The following is an 18,785-nucleotide window of genomic DNA, read 5'->3' as shown; positions in this document are numbered from 1 at the left end:
TGATATGCGGTTTAAAGATTCTGGAGGATCAATTAACGCACCACACTTTGGCATATATTTTAGTAATTGATCCTCACTTTTTAAAAAAATTCTTACAACTTCACGCTTTAAAAACAGGTCATAACTCGGTTGCGGTTAGTGATATCGATATCCGGTTTGGAAATTATTTACGCACAAATTAAAGCCTAAATAATTGCCAAATTTCAGATCGTGATCTTTTATATTTTCGGTTTTGGCTAAGTGCCAGCACTTTCTTAATTTGCTCATAACTCAGTAACGGTTCATTCTGCTGCTTTCCGGATAGAAGATCAATTAGGATCAATTAACGGGCTATACAATGATATAAGTTTCGGTAATTGATCCTCAAATCATTCTTACAGCTGCAAATCTTCGCACTTTCATTATTTTGCTTATAACTCAATAGCCTTTAATTTTTTTGACATTCCGTTTAAAGAATATGGAGGATCAATTAAGGTACTAAATATTGGCTATAACTAAAAAAATGATTGCTTAAATTTTTAATTTTGGCAAGGTGCCAAAACCTTTCTATTTTGCTTATAACTCACGAGCGGTTCATTCTGTTGATATGCGGTTTAAAGATTCTGGAGGATCAATTAACGCACCACACTTTGGCATATATTTTGGTAATTGATCCTCACTTTTTAAAAAAATTCTTACAACTTCACGCTATAAAAACAGGTCATAACTCAATTGCGGTTAGTGATATCGATATCCGGTTTAGATATTATTAACGCACAAATTAAAGCTTAAATAATTGCCAAGTTTCAGATCGTGATCTTTTATATTTTCGGTTTTGGCAAAGTGCCAACACTTTCTTATTTTGCTCATAACTCAGTAACGGTTCATTCTGCTGCTTTCCGGATAGAAGATCAATTAACGGGCTATACAATGATATAAGTTTCGGTAATTGATCCTCAAATCATTCTTACAGCTGCAAATCTTCGCACTTTTATTATTTTGCTTATAACTCAAAAACCTTTAATTCTGCTGATGTCTGGTTTGAAGATCAATTAGGATCAATTAAGACTCTAAATAATGGCATAGGTTTTGTTAATTGATCCTTACATCGTTCTTACAACTTCACGGACCTAATGGAATTGGTATTTTATTTTATTCTATTATATTAATTTTTAAGATTAATATTATTAATGACGAAAATGACGACATTCTTCCATGGCCAATTTATAGACCATATTTTAAAATAATATCTCAAAATAAAGAAAACAAATTTTTGTTAGTAAAATGTTTGCCATGTCTACCAAAAAATATGCAAATGTTAGTTAGCATTACCTCAACTTGCAACATTGTAAAACATTTAAGGTATAGATACTAAATAAATGTTTACAATTTTAATTTTAAGAGAAAACATCAAACATTCTTAATCCAAATAAAAAAGGGGAAGGTGAAAAAATCTATTAAAGAAAATATTGGACTAGGCTCATCGTCTATTGATTTTTTTTCCAAGAGACCTCAGACTTTAACCCAAACCACTTTAGATGATTTAATAACTGATTTTATTATAGATAGCATTCAGCTATTTTCAATTGTTGAAAATCCTTCATTTATAAAAATGATCAAAACATTAAAAACATAATTTGCCGACAGACAGTGGTTGTTACTGAAATTCAGAGTTGTTAAATGATACTTTTTAAATGGATCTAGATACAGATACATGGTCTAAAATAATATCTAGATACAGATATTTTAATCATACAGATATTTTAATCAAAAATCTATCTAGATACAGATACCACATTTTTATATCTAGATACTTGTATCTAGATCCTTTAACAACTCTGCTGAAATCTAATAATTATTTAATCATATATTATATTATTTTATTAATGATATATAATAATTATTTATATTAATCATATATTATATTAATATCTAAAAATTATTATTTTAGTTATATTTTGATATATGTGTCGAGTCAATAAATTTTTTAGATCATTTCATGAATTTTTATAATAGAATCCTAATTTAGGTTTATTCAAACCTTATCTAAGAGTATAATAAAAAATGTATCTGTACATAGATACATTTTAAATTGTATCTGTATCAAGATAACGTTTTAGAAGCTGTATCTGTATCTAGATAAATTTTTAGACGATGTATCTGTATCTTGATCCATTTAAAAGTATCTTTTAACAACTTTGCAATCTAGATTTTATATACAGATGATAATCTAAGAAATAATTCATAGTTGTACAGACAATTTTTTTTGGGATACACAATAAATACATTAATTTTTTAGCCATGGTGTCATATGCTTTGTTAATTTTTAATACAAGGGTAAGCCTAGTCATAACATTTTTAGTTGGCTGCAATTTTTTGAATATTAATAAATGCAGTGCTTTTTACAATTGAAACTAATTTATCAACAACTTATTGTGCTATTTTTATCTTCTATGTAAATTCTGCATCACAATGAGTATGTTTTGATTGGTTTCAATTTTTTAAAAATCTTTCATTTTTGAGGATACAGTCTATAATTTAATTAAAATATTATTAATTCCTGAATTTTATTAAAAATAACTTAGCTTTTTCAATAATTGAAGATAAAAGTTTTAAAAATTTAATTGCAGCTTTTAATCCTTCACTAAGCTTATTCTCAAGGAAAACATTAAAATTGAAATTATGATTGCCAAAAATAATTTTTAAATATTTTTCTTTTTCAGAATTATCATTTAAAAAGGAATCAACAAAAAAATCTAGGTTCTAAAACAATATTGCTCAGTTTTATTCCATATATATATTTATTTAAACAAAGTTTTTTATATTTTATTCTTTAAATTTATTAACAATTTGAAGTTAAACCAGTAGAAATACTAACACAAGAAATATAAGATATTGTTTAAACTGAATATAATATTTAGAAATAATGCCAATATTTTGTTAATCTCGGAGTTTTAATGTTGGTTCCCAACCCTATACTATAGCATAATTTAATTGCTTATATTTTAATTTAATGATTATATTTTCAAAATATTATGAAAGAATTATTCTTTTAAATAGTTATTTTATATACCCACGATTTAGTATTCTATTATTAAAGTAATGTTTAAAATAATAATATATTAATTCATCTTTTTACCTTCACATGCTTTTTTAAGTTTGAACTGCTGGAAATTGAGGTTAAAATATTTGAGTTGGGGCAAAATTTACATTTACAAAGTGTAAACTTTGTACCCTTAATTTTCTTCATTGGTGAAAATATGTTTCAAATTGAGGCCAGATAAGGGTTAAATTATATTCATTTGAAGAAGTACTAGCTTTGAATGGGTGTGGACAGGTTTTTTAAAATATTTTTAACATTGAAAGGGTTAAAAAAAATTTAAAGTAATGGGTTTGATATTTTTCAGACGAAATTAGCAGAACAGACTTAATTTATTGCTAGTTTCATTTCATAATATTGCATATTAAATATGTTTAATTAAAAATACATTAAAATAAATAAAGAACCAAACCAGCCATTAAAATAATTTTTGAACATTAGGCTAGCGGGCGGATTAAACAAAATTTATAGATAAATGAGCGGGCGGATAAATTTCTTTCAAATAATTATAAATAAAAGGGAGGGAGGGTTAATTCTAAAACGAGTGTGCGGGCTTTTTGGCTAAAAACCCGCCCATTGCAGACTTCTAGTAAGTTATGGACATAATATTCTTAAAATAAATTGTATAATAGAATAATATTATTATTAACATATACTTTGAATTTTGATTGAATATTAATTAAATTAACATTCGATTGAAAATTTAACAAAAATTTAAAATAAAAATGAAAGAATGGTGGTGAATTAAAAACTCGGCTTGAATTATTTATATTAAAAAATAAATAAAAGCAATTTTATAGTACAATAAAATATGTTTTTCTTTTTTGATATTTTTTAAGAAATTTTTTTACCGTTACTCAAAAATGAAACGCGTTATCGTCACCTTTAGAAGAAGGTAATGAATGGCGTTTCTATTCTTCAAAAAAGGAAACGTGGTTACTTTACAGTATTGATAATTATCATTATCTCTTTTTTTTAGTAAACCTTTTTTGGAAAAAATTTTCAACCTTTTTAAAATAAAAATTACCCAGAAATGACAAAAATTTATTTTTCATCGAATACAAAATCCATATATATTAACTTTTCAAATTATTTCCTTTATTCTAAAATGATTGATTATTTTTCATTTAATAACTAAAAAAGGAGAGATAATAAAATATTATTTTATTTTAATTCAATATATATTTATCTTTATTGGTAATCATATTTTTGGCAAACATTTTCATAAGTGAATGAATTTAAGCAAAATTTTTTAGGCTTAACACAGATATTTAAAAAACAAATTTTTAGGGTCGGCATCGGTTTATTTATTTTTAAATTTACCACCCGGCTCGAGTACACGGATCTCTGATAATTTGGAAATATTTTAATAATATATGGATCAATATTATCAGGAATAGTAATAAATTTCTGTTTTATATCAATTTTTTATTACTACTACAATATTTATAGAGAATATTACTCATTAATATTTTATTGCAAATGAATTCGATTTCTTTACTAACAGCTAAAAAAGGAAAAAACACGTTCACGCCAATCTTATAATAAAAAAACTGACATTTTCTCTTAATATACAAATTTTCAAAACATTTATGCTCAAAAATCAAGACCCAAAAGAATTTCTTTTTGTAGGGCAAAAAATGCAAATTAATATGTTCAAATATAATTATAGCTCCTTTTTGGTAACTAAAAAATAGTTGGCATAATATTTTATAAGATTTATTTATTATTATGCATGATTTTTATCAAGTTTTATATTATTAAATGTTTTTAAAGTAGATATGATGATAAAATTAAATTGTTTTGTAAAGAAATTATTTTATAAATTTATTTTAGGGTTACAAAATTACGTTAAAATGTATGTTTTATTTATTTTGCCGTTTTTTCATGTATAAAAACAATTTTTTTTAATGTTTTTTTTCTACGTCAGTAGTCAATAGGTATTGCAAAAAGATGTGATGAAAGTCGAAATTTATTGACAAGTGGCTATCCAATTTAGTGAAATTAAATAAAATGTAATAAGTAAATTAATTATGGCTAGCCATTATTTGATTGCATAATAAAACTTTCTATATAAATGATTTCATAAGCAGGCATTGCATCAAATTCTGAATATATTTCTGCACTTAAGTACAATATCTTATCCTTATTTTTCTTCTATAGCATGAAGCTTAGTAACAAACCGTCATCTAAGATAATTCATAGTGGGTGAACGAGGTGATTCCACATTATTATGGTATTAAGAGCAACAAATAAAATGCCTCAAATATAAATGGATACTTTTTTGCTATGAAAATTTCGCTGCTAAATTATTCTGATAAAAGTAGTAAATTGAACTCGAGAAAAACTGATATTTATATGATAAACTTTTCATGGGTGAAAGAAGCTGTTTTTTACAATATAATTATGTTTTTCACCATTGCTAGGATAAAGATTATTTAGTTCTGCTTCCTATGCTAAATCGCTATACCTTAAAAAAATGTTATATTATTTTTAAATTTTGGTGTAATAAATTAATATTAGCTTAAATAATCTAATGTTAGATCATCATATCAAACTGACCTCTCACGATAAAGAAAATAATTAAAACTAAAAAAAATGTTCTAAAATAAGCTTGCAGCCAGCAAGTAATATTATTTTATACAATGTCCACCCTTCGCAATTTTATGAATTAAACAAGTTAATATAAAAAATATTTATTTACCATTATTTTTTTAAAGCTTTTTGGGTAAAATCAGCGTCCTATATAAAAGCCTTTTCCATTTGCTAGAATATTACAAATCTATGGTGAGATAATACAATTTTTAATATATAAAATTTCAATCATAAGATTCATAATAAAAATATACAAATTAGAATTCGTAATCAAATGTTTTTGATAAGAGTTTTGCCTTCTATAACATTTTTGATATCATCAGCATTTAGGGTCTCATATTTTAACAATGCCTGTGCCAATAAATGATGTTCTTTAGTATGATTTTTCAGAAGACTTTTTGCTCTTTCATAAGATTCCTATGTATAGAATGTATTCATTTAACAATAGATTAAATTGTATTTGCGAAAATAGCGCGAAATCGCTTCAAGATACTTGGATTATCAAATAAATAATACTATGTTATTGTATAACTGATTATCGCATCATTTAACAATCATAACGTTTACTATAAACGACTAGTTTAGACAAAGTGAAAAATATTGTCTTAATCAATAAAAATTTGATATTATTTATTAGCTATGAAAAATTGATTATATGAGCTGTTTTAAAATAAAAATACCCTTTTATATTATGCTCGATCATGTCTTTTTAATATGAATTATTTACTTAAAAATTAATAAGAAATAATTTTATTTTTTAAAATCTTTTAAATTCAACTATTTAAAGCTTATAATTTAGAAAAATCATTAAAAATTACATTTAATAAACGGTTAATTTCGGCATCAATTGATTCTGTCATAGTTTCTCCTAGTTCACTAACATTAACAAACGCATTGGAGTTATCCTTAAAAACTCTAAGACCCACCTTTATATATTTTTTAAAATATATATAGAATTCAATTGCAATGGGGAAAAAACTAAAACTATAAAAAAGATATAATTTAATTACATAAGAATTAGATTAAAATGAATATTAATTATATAGTAGAGTTGAATAATAAAATTCTGAAATTCGAACCGTCAGTAGTAGTTTAGGATAAAAAAAATTAAATCAGCCCGACTAGAAAATTTTTTCATAGTCTGACAGATTTCGGCCCTACTTACAATTCACTTATTTTTAGAAAAAAGAATCTATAAGATGCTTAGGAAAACAGGATAATTTATTTTAGCGTATCTGAGATCATAACAAATGTAAAATTTTAAATCGATTACTCATTAACCCGGTATGAATGGGCCTGAAGAGAATGATAGTTAGCCAAAGATTGGGCCACTGTTTTGTTTTAACATAATGCGATACTGAAATTAAATTTTTTAAAATTATACTTCAAAATTTAATAATTATAAACAATTGGACCCAATAAAATATTTCAATCGGTTTAATGACCACCTTGTTAATATTAAATAAAAAACAATAAAAATATTCATTGAACGAAATTTTTTTTTAAATTAAATAAATATAATCATTTATAAATTAAAAATAATATAAAAAATCAAATTTGATATTGTGATTTTTGTGTGAACCGAGTATTAGATGTCATGCAAGCAAATAATTCTCTGGAACCATTTTAAACAATCTTTGATAGAAGGGCCCATTAAGGAATTTTTTTTCAGCTCTAACCAAATCAACAATTCAAAAAAGAGAATGTATGAAAAGGCTAATTCAAATTATAATATAGGTGGTAGGTTAGAGTCTTAGAGGTAATCATGAAAAAGAGATAAACAATATTCGAGAGAATGATTGTTTTTAATGGTTTATAAACCACTAATAATTTTGCTATCATGGCCTGATGATACTCGCAAAAGCTTATATGAGCAATTTAAGTTGTGATGCTATATGGCTAAAGATACATATGCATAAAAAAATTATCAGCCAATCTCGTGCCAATTTTGACAATATCGATTCGGCCCTAAAGAAATGGAGATGGTTTGGATGATGTTTATATTTTCAATTAGTTATGAGTTTGCTGCATCTTCTTTATGAGGCAGAGGAATAACTGGAAATCTAGTTTACTTAGATGATTCAACAATTTTAGGTAAAACTTTTTATCTCTTGACAGTTCAACCTGAACTGAAACCTTAACATTTAATAAAATAAGAAGATTTGACAAAACTTAAATTTAAAAAGAATTAGTCAATGCTCAAGTATTTATTTTATATATTTCTTCTAAATTTAATATGAGGGGAAAAAGGTGAATTTCTTGCCCAACGTTTGGTTCTTCTTACCTGTTTTAAATACAAACCAATAGTTTATATGAAAGAGATTGTATTTGTATTTAAGTGTTACTAAAAAAATTTTAGATATCATATAAATATCGAAATACTTTATCAGACATGCCCCAGGATTTAACGAGTTCGGTTGTGATTTCTGTAGCTTTCTTTAAATCATCTGATGCACCTAAAAAAAATTTAGAACGGTGGAAATATAAAATAACAGTTTTAAAAATAAAATATCCAGAATAATAAATGTAGATGCAGTTTGTAATGAATAAAAACTATTTCATAATTGTTTAAAGCTTATATAAGAATAAAACCCATAATATTTTATAAAATTAATGAAGCATAGGATCTTAGACATGAATTATGAATATTTAATATTATAACATTAAACCAAATTAATATTTTAATATTATAGCATATCAGCTAATTTAATGTTTTAATATTATAATATGCAAATCAATTTAATGTTTTATTCAAGAAATAGGCAGTGGATGATATCGGTTTGCTTTTCCTACTGAACTGAATGTGTAAAAACTAAATTCTAGGGTGGTGCCAATATTAAATATCGGATCGGGGCCGAATTTATGAAAAAACCGATCCGATATTTTCATAGTTTTTGGTTATTTTATGATTGTATAAACTTATATATATATTTTAATTTTATAAATAATTTAATAATAAAAAAAAATAACAAAAATTCAACTTTTTGTAATGTTTTAAAAAATCTAATATTTTAAGATGTAGTTAAAAATTATAAAAAGATTTAAAAGTATCTAATGAGTCACATTCAGATTCAGTTATAAACATTTCCCAATTTTAAATTAGATGATTTACTTATAGAGAATATAAAAAAAAAGTATACACTTAATCACTCGTGAAAAGTTAGTTGACTTTTTTGATGGAAAATATATTGATATTTTTATGATATTGGTTCAAAGATAGGTGTTAAAAACTTAATCTATCGGATCGGTCAAAAATTTGTGGATCGAAACAGCTTTAAAAAATGTTATTGTCAGGTATGAACATATTTGGTAAAACATAATTTTTTACACATTATTTTCTAACTCCCCCAGATCTATTTAGAGATTTTTATTTGTTTATTTCACCCAAGCCGGGCATGCAGGTCTTTGTTATAATAAAAAAAACTATAATATCTTTTTATACCAGATGTAATTTTCTCTGAGCCAAATATCAATTCCTCAGCAGCTCTTCCAGCCAGGATAGCGTCTAATGCTGCCAAAATTTGTGCTTTGGTTTGATAATACATTTCTTTATCGGGAAGAGAAGCTGTCTATAAAAATTACCTATTAGTTTACTTAAAGTAAAAATCATTCAATCAAATAAATATGAGTGAAAATCAAATTTACCATTTATTGTTCTAAAAATAAACATGTTTGATCTATCTTTATGAAATATATTATCTATAAATAAATAAATACGTGTCCTAAGGAGAATCCTCTAGGGATAATAGTGACTTTGTGTAATGGCAATGAATCCTTAGTAAAGTAAGATACCAATGTATGTCCAGCTTCGTGATAAGCTGTTATTCGGTTGCTCTCTTTGTCCGGTATTCTTGACTTTTTTTCGGGTCCTTATGTGAAAAAAATATTTAATTATTTATCGTTTTAACGGAAAACAAATTTTTATATAAATATACTAATAATTTTATAAATGAAATAATCAAAAGCGTTAATACCCATTAAAATTTTGTCTCTAGCATTTTCCAAATAACGCATATTAACGTTGGGCAAACTGTCTTTTGCTGCTCTTAGGGCTGCTTGGTTAACTAAATTTTCAATATCCGCACCTTTTTTCGAATATTATTTATGAATGATTAATATAAATGATTTTAAAATTAAAAACAAGTATCGAATACATTTTCTAATAATATAAAAAAATATTAAGTTGTAAAATAATAGAAATTTGGGACGGGCAAAGAAATTAATAGGCTGGGTGGGCAAAAAGTGGAGATGCCCAGCCCGCTTAGTTCCAAGGCCTAATTTTGTTAAAATAAAATATTTTATAATTTCAATTATTAAATTATGACCTGCTCATTCACAGATACGATTTCCTATCCCTACATTTGGTTTTACTGATGAATTCTGATATTTGATAGAAGTGAAAATCTATATAATATAGTGTTTCCCCAATATTATAAATAGTTGCTTATTTTGGTGTTAAACTATATATATTTCAAGCGAGACCTTATATTTAAAAAAACAGGTCCGGGCGAAAATAAGTTGCCATTTGCAGACCTCCATTAACTATATCCAAACTATTAATAATATTATACAATTATGCAGGCTAAGAATATATTAGGGATAATCTATTTTTCCCCCATTTGTTTTAATTACTATTAATTAAGCGCTTCATCCTAAAACCCTGCAAGTCGACCCAAAGTCGCACTCAAACCTATTATTTCTTTTTTAAAACTCGGTCAAGGTCCGGGTTTTAAAAAAATCAAAAAATATAATGTCGGTTCATTTATTTAAATAAATGATACTAATATTTATTTGGAATTAGGACAAAGCTATTAGTGATTTATATTTTATTTAACTTTATAAAAATTAATTAATATTTTTCCATTATTAATTTAGGACCGAGCCTAAAATAAATATTAATACAAATTTTGGGCAAACCGGGCTAAAAAAAATTGAATTCGCTGTCTATTCCATTCAATAATAAAAATATTTCTGTCAATTAGTTCCCGTTAAATATTTGAATTCAAAACAATATCGTAATATTAAAAATATTCCTGTATAACTAATGGTTTTAAAATGTATGTTGTGCATTATGTTTAAATCGTTAATATTTATTGCTATACTAATGAGATTATAAAGTCTAGTATAAAAAAAACAATAACTAGTTAAATATTATATTAAATGCGGAAATTTTAGCTATAAAATAGCTTTAGAAATAGGTATTGCATATTTTTTTTAATAAAAAAAGAGTTAACATGATTAAAAAATTGAAATATGTATTATGGGGAAAGGGGAAGCTATGAGGGATAAGGAAGTATTTCAAAAAATATTCCTTCTTAGAATCTCGAATTGAATTTTTTATTTTACAAGGGAATAGTTTTTTCCCCAGTCCTTATTGATATTTTGGGATTGTGGAGCGGGATTACTTATAGGAATAAGGATGAAGGAATTTAGAAACCTATATTTTTCTGACCTCTTGGAGTTCCAATTAGATGGGAATGAGGTAATGCATTGAACACATCGTTTACCGCAGCAGCAAAATGGTAAAGACATGACATAAGGACGCTTGCCATTGTCATTTAAAAGTCCTAAGAGCAAACTATTGGAAAACTGACGGAAATCAAAGATTTACCGATCAAACTATTGAGATCGTAGTACCGCAAAAGCGGTGGCCGACTTAAAGAAAAGAGAAACATCCCCTACCAAATGTGTCTACTTGCTTGCTACAGGCAGCACAAGTACCAAAGGAATGAATAAGGCAACCTAGCCTATGGCCAATGATAATTAGGAATTCGTCGTTCATAACATCTACTTATTCCTCTACTCTGAATCGCATACAGCTATTCGAGGTCATGTTTTTTGCCTTTAGAAGTATTTAAAGGTTAATTAAATCATGAGACAAACTGTCTTAACGCAGATTGAAAGATGGGAATTAGGAAGCTCTTTAAATGGCTGAAAACAGGGTGGCAACCTGAGTACGGCAAGGAAATAGAATCAATGAAAGAAATCAGAGACAAATGGAAATAAGCGGTTACCATTAAATTAGGGGGTAAAATTCAAGGCCTCCTTGATAAGCCTGCAAAGAGGAGAAGCACCAAATGAATAAGAAAATTATGAATTAAGAAAATTTTAGGAATAAAAGAGATTAAGACAGAGTAAAAAATAATAAACCAATAAATATTTTTCTAAACCATTTAGTAATTAAAAAATAATTGGAGGTAGAAATTTAATGTTAAAGAAATAGATTTAATTCATAGGAAATATTGGAAAAATATAAATATCAAGTGAGGGAATATGGTAGTTAAAAGTTTCTTTTATCTTAACATTAAAAAATATTTTATCACATAATTTTAAAAAGGGAGAAATTTTCATAATTATAAAATTTATTCGATATAGAAACAATGCCATTAATCGGTTAATTTATCCCCCTATCTAAATCATTATTTAGTAAAACTTAAATTATAAATGATATAATTGTGTCCGAAATTAATTTTCTGCATTATATAAAAGGTGCTTATTCATATAAATGTTATTAAATTATTAATAAATCTTTTTTACTCAGAAGAAAAGAATCGTATAAAAAATAAGAGAATTTTATTTTTAAATATAAATACCCCAGAGAGGTTATGTCAATAAATAAAAAAAACCTGTATAACCGGTGGTGCCTTTAGCCAATTGAATCGCGTCAACATCCTTATTAGTCTTGACTTTATCCAAGTAATAGTTAAATATATCAGTTCTTCCTTTGAGATCAGGGCTTGATATATGAACTTCCATATCAAAACGTCCTGGTCTAATTAAAGCTCTTAAAAAATAATTTCATTAATGTGCTTTAAATATATCAGTTCTTTCATTGAGATCAGGGCTTAATATATGAACTTCCACAAAACGACCTTAAAAGAATCCACAATAATTATTTAGAGCGTCCAGTTCTGCTATTGATTCTTAAATTTTATATTGGTTTTGTATAACCCATACATATTACATAAATCCTAGATATTAGGATATTTTATTAATGATATTCTATTATAGACCTACATCCCACCTCGATTAAAAATTAAATTAAAAATGAAATATGAGTAGGCCATGTTATGGACCAGGCTTACATGTACACTTTATGGCTCAATAAACGAGTATTGTTTACATGTTATTTTTAGAGGAGAAAAAAGCTTTGCTTTTGGAAAGTAGATAAATTTTACATCCTTCTTAAATTAATTATTTCAATTATTTGACCTCCTTTATACTACTTAGTGAACGATTCAATCAAAATACAATCAGTTTTTTAAAAGTAGAGACCCGTAATTCATTTTAATTTTATTTTGGATAAGATGGTCTTTTTTAAGAAAAACTAGCAATAATATACATTTTTAAAAATTCCATTTTTAACTAAACAGGCTCATGTTAAGTAAATACGAGGTATTATATAATTATACTTGTCTAAATCTTCTTTTCTATTAGTTGCTCCTAAGACAATTATACCTTCGTTTTTATGAAACCTTTTATGTTTAAAAAATAAAGCAAATTATAAACTATACAATATCAATCTATATTCTATACCATGTGATTTGATAAATAATCAATTAAAGGTGAATGCATTCTTAGAGAGTACTAAGGCTAACAAATAATTTTTTTGGATATTTATAAGAATAAAATGAAAATACCAAAAAATTAAAATGTCCACCAGACTCTGCGATCTACCCATATCGAAAAGACAAACGAAAACTATTCGGAGTTCCCTTCTTATACTACTTAAAAAACACTAGCAAAGTTAAAAGTGGAAATTTTATATTATAGCTTTAAACATTGAGAGCAGTTTAAAGGAAGCGTAATGAAGTGAATAAGGACGTCTAATGGAAAAATTACAAAAACATATTTAAAATTGTAATTGTAATAAGACTAACCGAATCGTAAAAATAAATAATCTTATTTAAAAACTAAAACCCAGTGAGTGGTAAGTAAAATTTAGCTTAAATCTCAGTAAACTAAAATTATTCGTCATCAATAAATGATTAATAAATAAATTTTTTTTAGAAAAATTCAAAAAAAACTGTTATTTTGTTTTTATCATAATATATAAAATGTTTAGGATTGCCCGTGGATAACGATAAAAAAATCAAAGTTGCAGATAATATAGTATTTTAATTATTTAAGTTAATAAAACTAGTGAAAATTTTTTATATTATTTTTTTATTAAAAAATAATAAATATGCGATCGTGTGGCTATTGGTGGAAATTTTTTGATGTAATAATAATTCAAAGTTTCATTAATCAAAATTTTAAGAATTGCATAACTTGTGAAAATTTTCACAATTCTTTAATTTTACATTAAAAATGGCTTTATTTTTTTTTCGTTGAATTCGTGTAATATTCGAGATTTATTTTTTTAATTTAGGATGTGTCTAAAAAATATATTTTTTTTAAATTTTAAAAAGGCGTATGTCATATTTAGGCCTAAAACGAATTATTTGTTATTCGAAATTAGATTCGATTCAATTCGCATTTTACTAATATGAATAGCACAATTATTCGTATTATTCGAAATTATTTATTTATAAATATTCTTAATTTTTCGTATATATTTTATTATAAGTAGAAGTAATTAAATTTTCCTAGTGGATATCATTCCGTTTTATTTTATTTCTTATTATCAAATCATACATAATTTATATTTTCTGATAAAGTTATGGAAAGGGAAACGTCCCAGCAAAGTAAACTAAAATATAATTATTTTATTTTATGGTTTCTTTAATCATTTTTGGTGTTATGAACAAGTCGTTAATCGAACATTTAAATTCGTTTGATCTCAATTTTATAAACGCTATCAGTGCGATTGAGAAAATAGAAAATTATTATCTTAACAAATATTCATACTATAATATCAACAATATTAGATCCTAAACTAAAAATGGAATTTTTTGAACAACTATTAACATCATATAACATAGATACGACAACTCTATTAGAAAAATTTAAGGATTTATATAATGAATACAAAGTGAAATATAATATCAATACAGTACAATAGTACAGTCTAACATTAATAGAATTTTCAAACAAAATAACATCGCATCAATATATGAGGTGGAAACATCTATATATATAATCACCGTAATCAAGAAATGAACGTTTTCGTATATCCTATATATCCTTAATGTTAATTTTTATTTTTCTTAACAACTTTCCTATCTTCTTAATGTTAATTTTTATTTTTCCTATTAACTTTCCTATCTTCTTAATGTTAAATAAATCGATGGAGACTATATCTCTCTAATGTTAAATTTTAAGAAAATTTTTTGTACATAACGGGATTCGAATCCATGACTTAACGTTTTAAAGGCAAACGTTTTTCCCACTCAGCCACCTTCTATATTAAATTTTTTAATATAATCTTTCTTATATATGTTATTGTTATGCAATTTTATTTTTATTGGCTTATTAATCTTTATTTTTATTGGCTTATTAAGCTCTTATTTTATTGGTTTATAGTTATTTATATTTTTTAATTTTAAAATCAACCATTTTTTATTTTAATTAAAAAAATTGTAACGAAATGATTACAACAGGACATAATAGTACATCTGCCAAAGGCCCCAAAAATAGGAGACAGTAATTAAAAAAATGTTTAATTTTTATAGATATTATTAAAGAATAAATCACCATCAGGTTGGCACAAGATTTAAATCATGTTTGAGCTTACCTGGTTATCAGAAAATAATTTTAAAGTCTCAACTGACCCATACTCAATCTGCATTTCACATGTTGATATTAATAACGAAATGATTACAACAGGACATAATAGTATATCTGCCAAAGGCCCCAGCATATAAGAGACAGTAATTAAACAGATGTTTAATAATTTTCTTTATTAACTAAGCAAACTTTATTTATTTATTTGAGATTCTTAAGATACAGAATATTTAAAAATGTAGGTAGATATTGATAAATTGGTATTGTATGTCATTTTCAGAGTTCAAATATTGTTTGAGAATACTGGCATATTTTGGGGTGGTAATATGAGATAACTGTTTATTTTTCAATTGGCTAAATATAATTTAAATTTATTTGTTAAATCTAATTTATAATAAGTACTTATTATTAGTGTGGAAGGTTAATTTTCTGGCATGGGAAGATATTGATAAATAGGTATTTTAAACTATTTGCAAAGTTCCCATATTGTGGTTGAGATAAAAAAAAATTTTTTTTACTACCATATTTTGCGATGGTGAACGTATATTTTTCATAAAATCTTTATGTAAGAAGTTAATGTTTTACAACGACATGCTTTTGATCAGGTTATCCTGGCTATTGCCGATACCTCAATTACTACCAGATTTTTCTATATAGATGCTCCTGGTGGATCAGGTAAGACGAAATATCTTTATAATACTACACCATCTTAGAGAACAACAAAAAAATGTCTTACCCTTTGCTACCACAGGAATATCCTCCATACTTCTAACCTGTGTAGATTGTCCTGGGTTCAATTGCAACGATTTTAATCTTCCATCTCCTGACCCTATCACTCAATCTAATTTATATGACAATAATAGAAGCAGATGTCGCAATGGTAATGTTATCTAAATGTTTTACAGCGACATGCGTTTGATCAGGTTATCCAGGCTATTAACGATACCTCAATTACTACTAGCTATTTTTATATAGATAATGGAAAAAAGAAATACTTTTAATCTCCTTATTTAATGGAATTTACTTCCAAATTTTAGAAAATTCACTGAATGTTCTCAAAAAAAAATTTCCTGTATAATAGTTCATGATTTTTTTATTCCCGTTATTCTTGATGGGTTATCAACTAGTATCTTAATGAATTAAGTGGAGATTGCATGGGGATCGTTTTCCTGTGTTATCGAAAATGGCAACTGAGGGATCTTCGCTTCATGTGAGCGGTTGTTCTCAATAGGAACACAATTATGATAATGAAAAATAGAATGTCTTTGAAGGAGAAAACTATTAGAAAGACTTTATGCTTAAAAAACAGGTTATTATCAAATCCGGATCTAGCATAATTATATTTTTGAAGATATAATTTAATTATTTTTTATAAGCAATTCTAATTCTAAAAATCGGACATTTTTGGCCAATTTGTGATAACGTTATATGAAATCATTGGGTTTTATTTAGTTTATTTTCTGTAAATTTTTATATGCTAATGACAATTAGTTTAGAGAATCCTAAAGAGTGTCAACATTACATTTGTTTACAATTTTTTAAAAAAAATTATATATTTATTATAAGCTTTAGAAAATTTTTCGAATAGAATAGATATTCGACGAATCAAATCGAATAATTTTATTGTATGAATACGAATAATAAATTATACGATTCGTACGTTTACGAATAGCGCAATTTTCGCTTTTTTGTAGGCCTAGTCATATTGGATGTTACTAAGTTAGGACTATTAAATCAAATAATAGATAATTAAGCAATTTATTTAAATAAACATAATATATAAATAATTATATAGATATATTTTAAAGGGAAAACAAAAATATTTCTATATAAATTTATATCATTTAATAATTTAATTAATTTACACTATATAAATATAAATGACAAGAAGATTTTACTGTTCTTCTTTCATGTAGAATAGCTGCTTGATCATGTTGAGCATCTTACTCTATAAGATGCTGCAATTTCATGATATTATAACATGCGTGAAAAAGCTATGATCTTTTAAAAAAGCCATGGTTCTTGTATATGAAATTATGATCTTGGTAAAATTTATGTAATCCATAAAAAGGGGAAAAAAATATTTGTTAAATTTTAAAAAAATATTATAAATTAATATTTATTAATTAAAATCTTCAAATAATGGCGAAAATAAAATACACTAATCACCTCACGATCGCATAATTATTTTTTAATAATAATATTTTAAAAAAATAAATACAAATAAATAGAAAAAAATTATATTAAAAATTTCCCCTAGTTTCAGTGACTTACCAATAATTTGATATAATTGCCTATTTAAAATTTTATTCGTTTTTAAACTAATTAAGAAAATTATCTTAAAATAAGATTAAAATTTAAATTAAAAACGTATAATCTCTACCCATCCATCTCGGCTAATAATTGATTAACTGTTTGATTAGCGTATGGATGCCATTCTGATTTGCTTCTCTTTGCACCTACGGAATCAATTTCGTCAATAAATATCACACAAGGCGATTTTTCTTTAGCGGCGGCTATATTAACATAAAACATGATAATTCGAGATTATAATTTGATAATATTGAATCGAAATTATCCAGATAATTTGTGTTGCAAAGATGTACCGATATCGAAGGTATCGGCGGATACTTTTAACTTTTACCGATAACATGGGTTACTAATATCAAATTATAGTATATTGATTTTATATCTTTTACTTTTTCATGTATGCCAATGAAGGTCAAAAGTCTGGACCTTCTAAAGAGACCGATGGCTGGACTGAACCAATTTTAAAAACAGACTTCAGTTCGTCTTTAATCTATCAGTCCGGACCATTATAAAAAATTTAAATGATAAATATTTTATAAAATTAAATTATGATTAATTTTTAAATAAGATTAGAATCGAGCAATGTGCAAAAAAGATACTATAAATTACGAATTATTGTATGCCTCAAAAAAATATATAAAAGGCAGTAAAAATAAGAAGGCCGCAGATGATATTAAATAATAAATGAGGAATTAATCTTTTTTACTTTTCCTGTTTAGTTTAGATTAATGGTTAAGGTTAATAAAATTATAATAATAAAAATACATGTTCACCCACTACTAGACACCCAACATCATTTTCGAGTTTTAAAATCAAATAATTAAAACAAGGCCATATCAAATATATATTACTAATAAAATAAATAAGGGATGAAATAGATATTTAGAAATTGAGCTCAAAAATTGATTTTAATAAATAATTTTTTTAAAAAATCCCTTTATTTAATTCATAATCTAAATATTGATTTAAATCAAATTGATTTTTATTTTGTCATATATTAATTATTCCAATAAAATAAAAATATATTAAATAATAAATGATCGTAAATTATGAAAATAAAACGTTCAAATATTTATTCCAAGTAGAAAAATAATTTGAAATTTGGAATCAAAGGTAGGTTTTGAATATATTATTC

At 25.4% G+C, this 18,785-nt stretch overlaps 1 protein-coding gene across 3 annotated transcripts in view; it reads right to left on the bottom strand.

Moving 5' to 3' along the window:
• Positions 1 to 5,910: 5,910 nt before the first annotated feature.
• Positions 5,911 to 18,785, bottom strand: part of LOC135929370 (ATP-dependent zinc metalloprotease YME1L-like) — a 42,890-nt gene continuing 30,015 nt past the window's right edge. The window contains exons 11-19 of one of the 3 annotated variants that reach the window (XM_065465912.1): positions 17,724 to 17,856; positions 13,087 to 13,149; positions 12,301 to 12,458; positions 9,649 to 9,759; positions 9,392 to 9,543; positions 9,117 to 9,243; positions 8,057 to 8,130; positions 6,493 to 6,600; positions 5,911 to 6,091 (exon numbers count right to left, since the gene is read on the bottom strand). In XM_065465912.1, the coding sequence (XP_065321984.1) occupies positions 5,945 to 6,091; positions 6,493 to 6,600; positions 8,057 to 8,130; positions 9,117 to 9,243; positions 9,392 to 9,543; positions 9,649 to 9,759; positions 12,301 to 12,458; positions 13,087 to 13,149; positions 17,724 to 17,856 (1,073 nt within the window). In that variant the 3' untranslated portion in view covers positions 5,911 to 5,944. The remainder of the gene's footprint in view (positions 6,092 to 6,492; positions 6,601 to 8,056; positions 8,131 to 9,116; positions 9,244 to 9,391; positions 9,544 to 9,648; positions 9,760 to 12,300; positions 12,459 to 13,086; positions 13,150 to 17,723; positions 17,857 to 18,785) is intronic. The other 2 variants (XM_065465913.1, XM_065465914.1) reach the window with 2 other exon arrangements.

Source organism: Gordionus sp. m RMFG-2023, chromosome 5 (genome assembly GCF_954871325.1).
Source record: "Gordionus sp. m RMFG-2023 chromosome 5, tfGorSpeb1-WG-v2, whole genome shotgun sequence".
NCBI classification, from domain to species: Eukaryota; Metazoa; Nematomorpha; class Gordioida; order Chordodea; family Parachordodidae; genus Gordionus; species Gordionus sp. m RMFG-2023.
The sequence above is the reverse complement of the archived record's forward strand: the minus strand, read 5'-3'. Positions and strand labels throughout refer to the sequence as shown.